The sequence below is a fragment of the Macaca mulatta genome, chromosome 15 (genome assembly GCF_049350105.2).
Source record: "Macaca mulatta isolate MMU2019108-1 chromosome 15, T2T-MMU8v2.0, whole genome shotgun sequence".
Classification (NCBI taxonomy): domain Eukaryota; kingdom Metazoa; phylum Chordata; class Mammalia; order Primates; family Cercopithecidae; genus Macaca; species Macaca mulatta.
Genome location: NC_133420.1, coordinates 84,471,547 through 84,487,932, shown reverse-complemented (window position 1 = coordinate 84,487,932; position 16,386 = coordinate 84,471,547). Strand labels below are relative to the sequence as shown.

Genomic DNA, 16,386 nt, shown 5'->3' with positions numbered 1-16,386 from the left:
GCTTCCAATTTACACAATATATTTCCCCTGTTCTCTGAACATTTCAGCAGTGCTCTATCGGGAAATTTAATCACAAAAATTCCTGAATCTCTTTAGGTCCCTTGTCTACCCTCCTTTCTGATCCTCCGAATCCTTTGTACTTCCCCCTCACTGCTAACAACTTCTGAAAAGTTGACTAAAACTATGGAAGCAAGAGGCCTAGAAAGAGAAATCACCCCAAGGTTAGAATTAAGGTTAAATAGCACCTTATTTGGTCACCAATAAGTGAGTCTTTCCTAGTTGATTTTTTTTTATCTTAAACTATTGCATTCATTTGAAAAAAAGGCATCAATATCCACTTGTATCATGAACATTTGTATTTTAGTTAGTAAGAAACACTACAATAAGAAGTGCTTAAAAACTGAGTTTTCTGTATGATTAGCAATTATCTGAATACATGTTTCACCTAGCTTTCTAAAAATCTATTACTATTGTGACAGCAAACAGATCACCGAGCTTTAGAAGATTACTTGGGAATTAATCTGTTTAAATTCAAGGCACAGTTCTGAATATCAACTATATGTCATATACTATTCTATCTTGTTGACAGATTGAGAAATTTTTTAAATTTTTATGTAGTAACAAAGTGCTTTTATCGAAAATGCTCTTATTTTTTCCTGTGTCAGGAAATTATCTTCTATTTAAATAATCAGTCTATGCAAAACAACAAATTTCCACTGAAAGTTTGCTGATTATCTGTGCTATCAAAATAAGTTATCAAAAATAAGGAAAACTCTAAACTGACTAACATTAGAAAAAGCTAAACTCTACTTGAATCAATTTTAAATAAATGCAATTACAAATTAAGAGGCTCACTATGTACATTTGCATATATGCATGTCTGTGTATACAAACATAAATACTACATATATGTATACAGATACATTTGTCAAACTCTACACTATACCAGTTTAAATATTTATACAGAGAGCCAATGCTAAGAAAACAGAATTAAATACAATATCTTGTTCACAGATTTTTGTGACAGCTTTAAAATGAGATACAATACAGAATTCACACAGCATTTGTTTTCAGAGAGTCTATTTCTCAACTGAACATTTTCTTTAAATATTACAAGAGAGCCCCCTATTGACCAAAACTGTTGGCAGTTCTGCAGAATCATCTAATTATCACTCACATACTTCAACACGTACATAATGGTAGTAGCTATATCCAACACATAATGCTTAAAAAGCTTTAAGGGGTAAGGAAGAGGTTATCAGGGTGTCTGAAATATTATTAATTAAACAAATAAAAAGGGAATACAAACATTCGGATATATATGGTTTACTACAATTAGAAATAGCTACCATTTAAGTACATCCTACATGTCAGATATTTTATTACATGTTTTATATACATTGCCTCATTTAATACAACCACCTTTATCCTTTTGTATATTAGGTTGCATATTATTAGTTTTTTTGCTCAAATCTCTCCTTGTTAGAAAACATAGGATTTCTGTGGAAAAATGACTTTGGGAGTTGACCAATCATATAATCTAAATAACGATATCCTTATTAAGATATTGTAAAACTATGTAACTTTAACGTAACTTTTGTTTAAAGCTGCTAAGTTGTAAGATTTACATTTTATTACCCACCCCCCTATTCTTTACTAGAAGTGAATCACTCTTACCATGGACAGTGATGATCCATTCTCCTCACACAGTGGCCACAGCGGCTACAGTGATGGGAACGCTTTGGTCTCATCAGATTACACTTGTTACATAATTCCCAGAACTCCCTTTCTAGAGAAGGAAATTAAAATCCATTTAATGAAGGCAAGTGGGTAATGCTGAAATGTAGCAACAGTTGTTTAGAAGATTTTATAGGAAGACTTCAACATATAATTCTAAGAGATTTTTCTTCTTCTAAGCCTTTGGTGTAAACGTGTTTGCCATAAATGTTGTGGTTCTATTCTATATATGTCTTATTTTGTGTGTTTCTAATTTAAAAGACTATAAAAATAAGACACTATTGTTATAGTCAAAGTAAGAGACAGAAAACAATGTATTTGGATTCTGGGTATACTGTGAGAATATAAGTAAAATCCAATGACAAAACCCTAAAGCCTAACCAAATTATTATACTAAAACAATTTTATTTAAACAAATTGATTTCTAGAAATTTTATTTTTTGAAGGCTCTAAAGAAGAAATAATGCTGACCCTGGTTTCAGTTGATTAGTAAGTTGAAATCAATCCTATAAACTCATTTGAAAAACAGAGATGGCATTCCCCTCCACACACTTTCCCTAAATCATTTAATTTTTAAAAACATCAATAGATTCATTTAAGAGTGTACGTGACAGGTTAGAGAAGGAGGTCATATGGGTTTGGGAGGTGTCAGAATAGTTTCAGTAGTTAAAAATGTTGTAAGATGACTATTATTTTTAATGAAAATAAAGCACTTCTTCACAAAACACTGAACTACCATCAAGTAGCAATTTCCTCTCATCTGTAGTGAAATAGCACACGATTAAGTTCTGTGCAAAAAACACGAAGTTTGCATAAGAGAAAAGGCTTTTGTTTTCATTAAAAATTGTCCTAATCAGATCCATGAAAACTATGAAAGAGTCATCTTCCTAGAAAAGACAATTGCCTTTTTATACAAAAATGTATCTTTTAAATATGTTGGAATGGAATTTTACTTTTACAAAATTCTTTTAATTTTCATCATTCGTGTTTATACTATTCCATAACCTCATTAAAAGTACGGGCACAGTAAGATTAGCCTAATTCCTATATTCAGATTGAATATTACTATATGAAGAGTGGGACCCTAGCACATAGTAGGTAGTCACTAAATGCTTGCTGATGTATGAAAAGTCTAAAATCAAAACAGGAAAGATTCAAAATAAAAGTGAAAGATAATAGTAGACAGTATTCAATTTTTGAAAAAGATTCTCTATTTGAATTCCATTATTTTAGTTGAATGGTCAGGAGCAACATCAACATGCTGGACTTTTATACAGTAAAGCGTTGGGAAAACATTCCCACTACAGATATCTCTGAAGAAACAAAGTATGAATAAAACCTATATCAAATTAATTGTTCCAGTGATATGAAAGTTGAGAAATTATCTCTTATATTTGAAATCTCATTTTAAAAGAAAATCCTTTTTCATTTCTTAGTTATTTTAATGAAAATAAATCATGCAAGAGCAACAATATTAAAGCTTAATTGACATAGTTAAACTAGTATTATTTACCTCTAAGTGAACTAAAAACTCATTTAATATATAGCATATTACAATGTCACAAGCATATCATATCCCACTCCCCTGCTTAGCTCAATGCTCCCAAACATCCCAATGTTAAAACTTTGAATTCACACATTGCGAGGAATATAGACAGGAAGGAGGCTCTCTCCACAATGAGCCAATTTTCATTAAAAGGCAATATAAAAACTTTGTTTTTATCAACCCCTTAAAACATAAACACGGTGTATTCATTATTGGTAATTTCTGAGAAATCAGCATATAATTCTTCACTTTATATCTAAAATGTATTCTCAGAAAAGAGGAGAGCACATGGCTATAGTTAGAGAAAGCCTATAATTCTTAATCTAGACCACAGATACAAACTACAGTCTGCAGGCAAATCCAGTCTACCACCTGTTTCTGTATGACCTATGAGCTAAGAATAATTTTTACAATTTTAAACTACTGAAAATAACAATTTGTGACATGTAAAAATCATATAAAATTCTAATTTCTGTGTCCATAAAGTTTGATGTACCCATCATTTACATATTGTCTATGGCTGCTTTTGTGTTTCAATGGCAGAGCTGAGGAGTTGTGAAAGAGACTGTACGGCCCATAAAGCTGAAAATGTTTACTACAGGCCTTTATAGTAAAAAATAATTTATTTGCTAATCTATGGTCTGGACCATAAATTGATTTAAAGAAAGAACTTGAGTCATTCCTTTGATAACATGAAGATACCACGTAAGTATCTCAAATGAGAAATACCTGTAAAAACTCACAGTTTCACATATCTATATGAGCACATACATCTCTATATACTTAGGGAAGAAAGGAGAAATCACTATTGTACAAAATCTAGAAATTTAATGGATCATCTAGAAGGTGCTTCTGCCTTGTGTAGCAAGAAAAAAATCCATCCATCTTAACATACCCTACATATCTCCAAAGCCTTTCTTAGTCATTTTCCTTTCCTTTCTTTACTCATGTCCACATAGGATCTTGGTGACTGATACATTCTGATGTCTGATGATTTTTGTACTAGCCATGTAGTAATATTTTTTAAAAGCCTATGAGAAAAAGAATTCAACTGAAAATTTATGATAGCTTTAGAAAAATTAAAAGCTAACAGATACATTTTTAAGGGAAAGAAAAATCAAAATATAAAACAAAATCAAAAAAAAGGCAAACTCCATAAATGACTGAGGCTGTTTAATGTGAATAAATACATCATTTTGTTTAACCTGGAGATTTATTAATGCTGTAAATGCTTGAATGAATATAATACAATGCTTGGTTTGTTTAACCCTCAGAAAGGAAGAAATCACCCTCGACTTGAGTCTTTTAAGAGACTCACCTTTTAAGGGACCCTCACTCAATTAATACATTTAAAATCACTAAGTAATGCTTTGAGGAGAAAAACATTACTTGAAATAACCTAAATCAACACAAAGTTTGGGTCCTAACAGAGATTCCCTGACAAGAATCAGTTGTCAATGTAGGAAATAAATGTCAATAAGTCTCTCACAGATCACCTTTAAAAAGCAATATAAGAGGGAGGATAAAACCAAAACTGTGAGTGAATACATGACCCTGATCACTGAATACAGGCATCCTTACAGCTTGGGGTAAATTTTTCAGAGACTGCATCAAAACATGACGCATTTTTTTTTAACTTGAAAGAATTTCCTCTGTAATGCTATGTCAAAAAAAAAAATGGCTCTAGTAATGACAAAACCACATGTCGAACATGCAAGTGAAAAACTTGATTAAAATGTTCTAAAGTTGATTGCGGTGATGGTTACGCAACTGTGGGTATACTAAAACCCATAGAATTGTACACTCTAACTGGATAAATTATATGGCATGTAAATTATACTCAGTAAAACATTTTTAAACATAGTTAAGAACTTGAATAAAATTTCATAAAATATGAAAGTGATAAAAACATTTTTAACTGAAGGTGTTCATTTTATATTTTATTTCAAATACACATGTGAACAACTCAAGTAATATAAACAAACGTAACAATTTCATTTGACTGTTTCATCTACATGCTCAAAAGTTTATAAAGTCAAATTCTGGGAATCTTTTCATGAGAAAATGGAACATTTCCTTATATTCAAATTGCCTCATATTTAGTAAGTCACATATATACTAAAGTCATTGTGTTTCAAAAAAGCAGAAAGGCATGTAAAATATTTCAGAGTAATTCAATAAAAAAAATAGTTAAAATCACCAAAGTATTAGGGCTTTAAGTTCCCTTTTCTGAAGAATTCAGTTATATGAAATTGCTCAACCTTTAAACATTCCTGAATAAATGTCACTCTTCTATAGTTTCAACTCTCTAGGCATTCAATATTATTTTTCACTGTTAAAATTTTGTAATGTTTTTTACTAAATTAAAATAATATTTACAAAAGAATCAGGTACCCAGCATCAAAAAGTAAATGATGACTTAAGTTTTCCCCAGATTTGTAACAAAGGTGAATAAAAAGCTAAAATTATCAATCTGTATATAGATCCATGGTAATAAGATGACAGAGACAAGGTTCTGGGTCTCTGGGCTGGATCTCACACCAACAACCAGCTGTTTAATCCAGGAAGGACAATCTATGCTCCTGACCACCCAGCCTACCTACCTCATACAATTACCATGAGGATCATACGATAATGCGATACTTTTAGAAAAAGACTATGGAGAAACATTAATATATGACAAGTAAGTGTATTTTTGTCAATGGAGTGAATGGGAAGATTTTTGAATTCAGGGAAGAAAAATAGGCCACATGCCAACTGAGACAAGACGTAAAGCAGACATCCAAACAGTCAGCAAGATGCCAGGGTGTCCTACATCACTACAGTCTAGACATTAAAGATAACAGAGTTGTTACATTTAGACTCAATTAGTCAATTAGGCCTAAAGATACAAATTTTGGGGCATATACAACATTCTTAACTTTTAAATTAGTTTCCAGTGTCTTTTTTTAATCACAAAATTTCTAATAAAAATTAGGATTCCCTGTATTCTGAGAATTTTAAGATCTAACAATCTAATTGCATGACAATTTTACTGTAGCTGAGTAGAGACAACTACTTTCAGATAAGGTATGAAATACTTGCTATATGGCCCCTCTCACTGATTTGCAGTGTCTGGAACATCTAGGCATTTGAGTCTTTCACCACTGCAAACTAAAGAGTTCATCAGAAACAGGTCTTCAAGTTAGAAAATACCTGTTTCTTTGATTTTCATGGGCCACTGGATTTTCAAGTTGAAGTAGATAACACATGTATACAATATTTTAGAGAGTTTTTAGCTAAGCCAGGTGGGAAGAAAAGTGATTCTATACAAATTGCGGAGTGCCACCCTCCCTGCTCCTGTCCCACTGCAAAACACATGTACATACACAAACTTCTAATGACAGTCCTACTGCCTCTATACATTAATAAAAACTTAATATTTAATGTAGTATACAAAAACTTTTACAGTTATATAAACATCAGTGTAATATTCCCATTGAATCTCTGAATTTTCAAGGCCAACTAAGCCTCCAAATGATGGGTGTCGAAAAACAATAATCAGAATTTAAGGGAGACTTTATAAGTAACTTGTCACTTAATCTAATTTCCTAAGAAATTACTGCATTGGTTTCCAAACTGTGCCACACACTGGAAGCACCTAGGATCTTTCAAAAATACTGATACCTGGTTCCTATGCCCCAGACATTCTGATTAAACTAAATGGGGTGTGACCTGGACATTGAGATTTTTTGAAGTTCCCCAGGTGGATTCTAATGTGCAGCAAGTTGGAAACTACTAAATTACTATAAAAAGTATTTTGCTTTGCAATGTACTACACAGGCATATAAATTTCTTACTAGAAGAAAGTTCAGAGAGTTCTCAAAGCTTATATAGCATACAATCAAAGAGTGAGCCTCAGGAATGAAAATAAATAAGGCTATACAATATATACCCAGTATGTAATAAAACAAGCAATACATTTTTAATTCATTTTTGAGATCTGAATGGCTATTATGCAATAGAGTAATCAAAAATCACCTTCGACTGAAACTAGAATAAATGCTTGCCATTTTTCACTGAATTGTTAGAACTTGGAAAAATAGACAATAGTATTCTTAATACTACAAGTATTTATTCTAAGCAATATTGTATTTATAACATAACGTAAGTGGCACCATCAAGAAAACTCCTTTATAAAATTAAAATATAACTTCTCAGATAATTATGTATCATTCAACAACTATGTACTGAGCATCTTAAATGATAGAGACTCTTCTGGATATGAGGGATACAGCAGTGAGTAAATGAAGACAACAAAAACAAAAAATCTATACTCTCACAGAGCTTATGGAGATCTAGAATGGGAGGTGGAAGACAAACAAACAAGTAAACTGAAAAGGAAGCCAAGAGATGGGGTGTGGTGAAATTGCAGGGGTGCCGGGGGAGCAGGGTTGCAATTTTAAGTAGAGAAGTTTGGAAAAGACACATACAAGCAAAGACTTCAAAGTGGTGTTGGATGACATACATAACCAATACATATTAAAGGCAATAAAATATGTAAATAAAGACAGTAATTCTGGCATCAGCAAAACTGATAAATCCAGAGTACCATACCTCCATGTGGGATCTTGGGGTTCTCAGGGAGTCTTCCTGGATCAGTTATTGAGGCCCTCACTAAGGCAACCAGACAGAATATGGCAATGCCATAGAATACTTTAAAATAAATAAATTAAAGAAATTAGTTACTTATCCTTCAAAACATTTTATCAACAATCATAATTAAAGTTTAAAATGTATATTTTAATAAACACCATCAGCAGAAAAATTTTCAAAAGATTAAAAAATAAATAATTTAACTCACCAAATAATACTGTCAGGAGGACTATCTTAAATAGTACTAATTTTAATTATTATTTTACATGATAATAACTCAAACTTCTTATAAATCAGATCCCTTAACAGGGACTTCCTATTAATAATGGCATAAATGAATAGGCTCACTTTTAATTACTACATGTTCTATATTAGAAAGGATCAAAATACCAACAAGTAAACTTTTTTATTAACTGGGTATCTTCAATGTTACTCTGAATTAGTGAAGTTCAACTGTCCCTTTTGATGGATCTTAAAACAATTAATTTGAGAACTAAGACTTCGAAACGTTTTCATTTTAAAATTAATAACCAGAAAACAAAAATAGTAAGGGAAAATAGATTTGGCCACCATAATTCTACATTTTTAAATTAGTAAGAATAGAGGAATTCTGTTGGGGGGATTAAAAAAAACACTGTACATGTAAAAGGAACAGTCTGAGTGCTCAATCCAGGACTGACTGCATACTACTGTTCAGTTTTGTCATATATATAACATTTCCCATGGTTCGTGTGAGGTCAGAATGAGGTAATGGGCATGAAAACTGTAAATGCCATGTACATGCAAAATATATAATTTCAATTTATTTTAATCATAAGCAAGCCATCACTAATTGACTAATAACTATCCAGAAGTTCAAAGTGTTATTATAATCAACCTCGTAACCAATACTTTTCTTATGAAATTCTTTCTTCTCAGTAACATATATTATCTCTATTCTTAAAACGACTACATTTGTAATTAGGTACAAAACAGCAATATTGAAAATACAGATAGACATGCAAGTTATCACTACTGTGTCAGTTTTCTGTTTTTAACAAAATGTTCTTTACGTACTTTGCAGTTAAAAATGGAGATATCACTTTTATCTAACTGCAAATCTATAAAGGCCATTATTTCTGCAAGTTCATAAATAAGTAAATAACTGAATATTGACAGCACTGCTAAAATACTAAATATATTAAAAGGAAAGTTAACATAGTGACACTACACTCCAAAAACGTTCACAGTGAGAAAAATAATTATACAAGAAAATAAAGATCAAAAAACTTACTTATTATTAATATGCCTGGAATATGTCCTTCTTCATAGTGAGGAAAGAGGACAATTTTGGGAATTAAAACAAAATTGTATAACCAAACAAAGACAATCAAACCCATGCAGCACCAACCATGTGGGTCAACAACAAAGTGAATCCGGAGACCCATTTTGCAGTCTTATAACTGCCTGCTAACCCACAAGGAAGGATGATCCTAAGGAGAAGGAACAAAGAAAACAATTACTTACATAGAAAAATTTGACTAAAAACTGTATTTCTGGCAAAACTTCTATAAAATAACAGTGAGTTTTCTTTGCATATTTGATATTTTCTTTCTATAGTTGACATATTTATTGATACTTCTTTGTATATATATTTTTACAATAAATACTTGGGAAAACAAACAGAAGTTTCAGGATATTCAAATTTTACCAAGCTTCAAATAATTTCAATGTTTCATTATGAATTGCTATCACAGCTATAAACTGGAATCATCTACTGAATTTAAAACACAAGTTTGTCCTTAACCCAGTCCTTACCACAATGAGTTGAACTTCCCGTGTAAACCCAAAAGAAATGAATACACATGTCCACCAAAAGATTACGTACAAAAATTTTTAGTAGCTTTAATCAGAAGACTGATGGTCACACAAGTCAAAATGGTGGTTATCTTGTGGTGACCGGGTGTATGTTAACTGAAAAGGAACATGAGAGAACCTTTGAGGGATTTGAAAATGTTCCATATCTTGCTTCCTCTTTCCCTAAGCGGCCTGAGGTAATCTGTGAAAATGGTTCGCTATTCACTTGACCCGGAGAACCCCACGAAATCATGCAAATCAAGAGGTTCCAATCTTCGTGTTCACTTTAAGAACACTCATGAAACTGCCCAGGCCATCAAGGGTATGCATATTCGAAAAGCCACGAAGTATCTGAAAGATGTCACTTTACAGAAACAGTGCGTACCATTCCGACGTTACAATGGTGGAGTTGGCAGGTATGCCCAGGCCAAGCAGTGGGGCTGGACACAAGGTCGGTGGCCCAAGAAGAGTGCTGAATTTTTGCTGCACATGCTTAAAAATGCAGAGAGTAATGCTGAACTTAAGGGTTTAGATGTAGATTCTCTGGTCATCGAGCATATCCAAGTGAACAAAGCACCTAAGATGCGCCGACGAACCTACAGAGCTCATGGTCGCATTAACCCATACATGAGCTCTCCCTGCCACATTGAGATGATCCTTACTGAAAAGGAACAGATTGTTCCTAAACCAGAAGAGGAAGTTGCCCAGAAGAAAAAGATATCCCAGAAGAAACTGAAGAAACAAAAACTTATGGCACGGGAGTAAATTCAGCATTAAAATAAATGTAATTAAAAGGAAAAAAAAAAAAAAAAGAAAATGTTCCATATCTTGACCTGGGTGGTACTTTATGGGTATATACATATGTAAACATTCACTGAGCTGTATACTTCAGAACTGTGCACTTTAGTTTAATTTTAAACTACAATAAAACATTTTTTAAGGATTTTGAAAAATGACAAAAAGTGAAAATTACAAATTGCCAAAAATACTAAAATTCATAGAATGAAGCCCAGCAAATCTCATCATGATCAATTCAAGAAGACTCCTGTTTAAATGAGGCTTTTCTTAGTTGAGTGTTAACAATATGCTAACAGATCTCTCAATGAGACACTTAAGGAGTTAAGACACTTCTATATATATATATATATATATATGGTACCAAAAAAGTGACTTAAAATACATCCATACTTTGGTAGATAAAACTTCCAAGGCTGAAATAATAAATTGTTGCATAAAGTCTAGAGGGCACCTTTTACATAAAATGTAATGGTATAATAATAAACTAGGACAATGGTTCTCTAGCCTGTAAGAAAACCAAAAACACCTGGGGAGCTTTTTAAAAATACATATCCCCAGACCCCATTCTACATTTACTGAATCATAATTCTTCATAAAGCTCAAAAAGCAATAAAATGTTGTAAAATGCTCTGCAAGAGTCTGATAACAGCTGACTGGTGTCTACGAACCACTGACCCATGAGCTTCACAAACACTTCAGTGTTACCACAATGAGTTGAACTTACTTAGTTCAACAAATATTCACTGAGCCTCCACTACACACCTATTACTTGCTAAACACTGCAGATACAATGATGAAGACATGGTCTTTGCTTAAAACAGTCTAATGGGAAAAAGAATCAGAAAAAAGGCTCAATATGGTAAGTTCCAGATTTGCGGACAAAATGTTAATAGGGGCACAGAAGATGGGACTAGATAAACTAAGTCTTCCTATAAGAGATGAAACCTGAATTCAGTCTTAGAAGGTTAGTAAAAGTTATCTAAGCAATGAAAAGTGACAACAATACTGCAAACAGAAGGAATAGCAGGAGCAAGAGTAGAAACTGTGGGAGGTATTACAACCTGCCATCACAAATCATAAAGCTTTCTGTGGAGAGTGAGTGCTAAGAAATACGGGCCTATATCATGAAGGCCATAAAGATGCCATGTTAGAATGCTAAGACTGAATTCTTTGGCAATAGAAAGCTATTGAAGCAGGGGATTAACATGATGAAATGTGTACTGTGAATAAATTACTGAAGCTCTGGTGTGAATGATAAAATTAAAGACAGAGATCCATTAGGCTAAGACAAGGCAAAAGCCAAAATTAGGTTTGCAGAAAGGAGCAATTGTTAGAATCAAACCAGTCTGACTTTCTGGTTGATTAGATATTAGGTGTTACAGGGGAAAATGTCAAGGGTGACTCCCAGATTTTCAGCCTATATCCCAGTCCACTTCATTCTAAGAACAATTCATAATCAATTGAAAAGCCTCAGGGTACCATCCCTTAGAGGCCTTGCCAATGTTCTTCAAGCTATAAAGCTACTGAAACAAAGAAAAAGACACTAAGGAATACTTAATTTTAAAAGAATACCCCTGTTTTCTCATCCCCAGATCCTGCAAATATTGGGGCAGCAGAAAAAAAAAAAAAAAGAACCCAAATGCAATACCACTCAATGGTTTACATCAGATATATTCTAACTTGTGTATGAATTCTAAAACAGAAATAGTGCCTAGGCCACTAAACTAATAAAAGTTTCATTTACTTATCTTTTAATTTAAAAATCAAAAGACAGGTTGGTATCATTAAAATGAAGAAAGTCAGGAAAAAGCATGCTATTTAATTTGCTAAGAATCATTTTAATAAAGGAATCTCAAATACAAATGGTAAGCTATCTACACAGTCAAAAAGAGAAACATTCAAGACAATGTTAATTTTTTAGCCTTGCCAACTATCAAGTGCTAAAAGAAATGACAAGTGCTCTTTCAACATGTTCAATATTATTATTAACGTTTCAGTTCTATTCAAGACTAAAAACAGAACATGAATTTCATTAAGTATATATGAGAGTAACTTCATTACTTATTTCTAAATTTATTAACTTTAGAAACAGAAAAGTACATGAGCCAGCAAAACAAGTGGCAAAATTATCAAATATTCATTTTTGAACTCCATTTTTATTCTCCTCCACTAGAGAACAACAAATTTTTCTTTATCACTAGAAGAGATCTCTCACAACAAAAAAAAAAATTACAAAGTGAAAAGTATAGTTTAAAATGTATCCATTTTTCCTGGATGTAAACACACATAGATGACAATCTCTAAAAGAGCAAGTATCCCTAAGGAAAAGTGAGCACAGGATAGAAAAATATAACAACAAACAAATAAGATGTTGAATATATTTTTTAAAATACCTGACTGGTAAAACTTAGCTCCACATAATCCTCTCAATTGGGTTGCAGAACACAAAACAGTGATCTTCCAAGTGCTCCAAATCAGATGACAAACCACAAATGCGTAACTGGAAGAGGTGCAAGATCATCTCTCCACTCAATTAACATCTACCAGGCGTGGCTTATGGCTGAAGAGGAACTATTACACATCCTGAGCAATGACCAAACTGAACACAATGCTGTTACTTGGTCTTAAGGACAGCATTCATAAAATACTTTCATTAGCAGGAGATTCCAACATACTAATTTGTATATTAAATGGTGAGCTCATAACTCAAAACTCTAATTAAGTAACTAGTGGATATACTGGTACTTCAACTTTTTTTAAGATTGCTATCTGGCAACTATAGTCGACTACAGGGACTAAATGATGTAAATTACTACAGCACAAACTTTAAAAACAATTATAACTTCACTCTAATAAACCAGACTGAGTAAATATTTATAATGTTCAACTTATTCCAGTGGAATACTACCATTTTTTGCCTTTTCAGGCAACTTTATTTCACCACATATTCTCCTCAAGAAGAATACTCAAGTCACTATGAAAATGACAAAACTATTAATGGACAGAAAACTATAACATCAAGATGCAGATTTTAGAAAATCATAAAGATTAGCCAAAATAATTACCAAGAAATATATCCAAACACATATGTCTACGCTTACAGTTTTATATGACTCTTCACCTCAGCCTAAGGGGTCCTGTTACCACTGTTCGACGATATTCCATTAGTCATTCCTCCTATCTGAAACGTCCCTACCATTCTGCTTACTCCATCCAAATTCAACTCAGACTTCAAGGCCAATTTGAATCTCATTCTCCATTTGAAATTTTTCCTGGCACTTCAGTTCACAATGATTTATCTTTTTCTTCTAAATTTCATTGAAAGGAAAAGTATTAGAGTAGCAAGTGGTTTTATATTCCTGGAAGAAGGAAGGCCTTCACAATGAAGACCCATCAGCCATGTCTGACCAGGTAAAAATGAACACATCTGAAGCCCAAAACACATGGAAAGCAAAGTTAAAAGACAAAGCATTCCTGGAAAAAATACAACACATGACTGACAAGAGGCATACAATGTAAATATAAAAAGAAGCAATTCACAAAGGGAAAGAAATCCAATGGCTAATCATTACTGATTAGGAAAATGTGAAATAAATAACAAGGTACATTTTTCATGTATTGTAATGAAAAACTTTTAGAAAGATGATATCCAATGTTAAGATGGCACAGAAAAAAAGGACACTCTCATACATTACTGGTGGGCATGTAAACTGATACAATCATCTTGGGAGGGCAATTTGGCAGTATGTATCAAAAAGTAAAACCCTTTTACCCAGCAGTTTTATTTTTACTATTACCTACAAAAGTACTCCTGAGACTGTATATACATATACGAGGATGTACAAGGATATAGCACTTTCCGTAATCACGAAAGCATGGCACAATCTAAATGTCCATGTAGAGAAAAGGGAATGATCAAATAAATTCTAATACACCCATAGTGTAAACTATTTCCAAGCTATTGCAATTTTTTTTTAAGGCAGAAAAGAAGGCAGATTTAGATCTGCCTATAACTACCCACTACATACTGCTGAGTGAATAAAACAAGTGACATAGACAAAATCCGTTAGGAGTGGAGAGGGAAGAGACTTTAACTGACTTTCTGGAAAGAGACAGGGATAGAGACAGACCAGAAACAGGCATGAGGGAACTCTCTGTGGTGCTAATAAGTATGTTTCTATTGATAATGGAGTCTGAGTTACAAAGATGTATGAATTTGTCAAAACTCAGCAAATGTACACTTAAGATTGTTGCATGTCAGGTATGTAAATTTACCTTTAAGAAACTGTAAACCAATACTGAGCCCTAATTAACAATATGTATACTGAATTATGTAGAGGGAAAGCATACCGATGTCTGCAATTTACTTTGAAATGAATCCCCCAAATTAATAACAAAGTGGATAAAAGATACATGAACATGCTGAAATTTGTTAAAATGTTAGTTAGGAATCTAAGTGATAGGTATTCAGATGTTACACAATAAAATTCAATGCTTCTGTTGGAAATTTTTCAAAATTAAGTGCTGGGGGAAGCAAATTATAGAACAGTTTATATAACATTTTTGTTAGAAAAAATATGTGTGTATGTGCATAAGTAATTTCTGCACAAGGGCAGGAAAAAAAGACTGCAAGAAAACAGACCAACCAAACTGCTCTCAATGGGCTGAGAAAGGAGTAGTGAGAAGGAAGGCTTTCAAATATTTATATGTTCTTCTAAGTTTATCAACAGCCATGTACTTCTAAATTCTTTTCAATTAACTTAAAAATAAAGATAACCTAAGAGATACTAAACTTACAAACAAAATGTTTAATTTAGGCCTCTTTGTCACTATATATTATCCTTATAATAAATGCTTTTAAAATTATTTTTAAAAATGAAGCACGGAAGGATTTGCTGTAAAGCCATGTAACACTTACGATAAGATGTTTCCCAAACTTATTCTTTACAGATTATTTTTCTCTACGGAAAAAGTCTTATTTAAGAAAACAGATTTGGTTAAAACTTAGTATAAAAACTTTTAAATAAACATAAAGTAACTACATTTGCTAACTGACAATTAAGTGCATCTAAGCATAAGACTCCAAGGATACTATGGCACATAATTCAAAAATATATTACCAAGTAAAATCAAAAGCAAACTTACCACTTGCAAATTCACTGAGGTGTGCTGTAATTTTTCTGGCACCAGCATTTAGAGATTTTCTTTTGATTCATTTTTTTTAATTATATCCCACCAAATGGATCTCTCTTCAAGAACAGTTTTCCATGAGGACCTATTAATGGTTTAAGAAACAATGATTTCTCACAAAGATAAAAACGATAAGCAACTAAATATTCTGTCAAAATGCCAATTACAAATGTCTTAAATTTAGAAATAAGAACAAAAAAATTCAACTCCATTTGATTCTGTGCTTTCATATCCCACCCATCCCCTCAGAATTTGCATTTGGTTACCATTATACATGAGAGTCTCTCTTTTAAAATCACCCACTTCCCATAAAATCAAATAAGCATTGTATGTTCAGTATTTGGGCTCCATTACACACTTCCTTGGCCACAAGTCACAAAATAACAATAGATTCTGCTAGAAGTACATAATCACAATTCATAAACAAAGATAAACAGCTTAAAATGGAAGTTTTAATTTAAAATGTTTTAAGACAGTTAATCCTCCTGTAATGAAACCATTAAGAGAGTCAAACATAAGTCAGTTTCTACAATTCAGGCTTAAAAATATATACTGTAAAGTGCTGTATATAACATATACTGATGCACTATTTTATTAACTCAATCAACATTTAACTACTATACATACTACACTTTAACACAGGG

At 32.5% G+C, this 16,386-nt stretch overlaps 1 protein-coding gene and 1 pseudogene across 5 annotated transcripts in view; one reads left to right on the top strand and one right to left on the bottom strand.

The window, feature by feature from the left end:
• The window catches only part of ZDHHC21 (zinc finger DHHC-type palmitoyltransferase 21), a 74,796-nt gene that overhangs the window by 49,955 nt on the left and 8,455 nt on the right, over positions 1-16,386 (bottom strand). For all 4 annotated transcript variants that reach the window (XR_001440077.3, XR_001440076.3, XR_003723267.2 and 1 more), the window contains exons 3-6: positions 15,698-15,827; positions 9,192-9,390; positions 7,880-7,978; positions 1,678-1,789 (exon numbers count right to left, since the gene is read on the bottom strand). Coding sequence is in view for 1 of the 4 variants with exons in the window: in XM_015117682.3 (XP_014973168.1) it covers positions 1,678-1,789; positions 7,880-7,978; positions 9,192-9,345 (365 nt within the window). In the remaining 3 variants the exon portion in view is untranslated. The remainder of the gene's footprint in view (positions 1-1,677; positions 1,790-7,879; positions 7,979-9,191; positions 9,391-15,697; positions 15,828-16,386) is intronic.
• Positions 9,930-10,571, top strand: LOC713984 (large ribosomal subunit protein uL22 pseudogene; annotated as a pseudogene). Its single transcript, XR_001440078.3, has one exon. The product of XR_001440078.3 is annotated as a large ribosomal subunit protein uL22 pseudogene (transcript).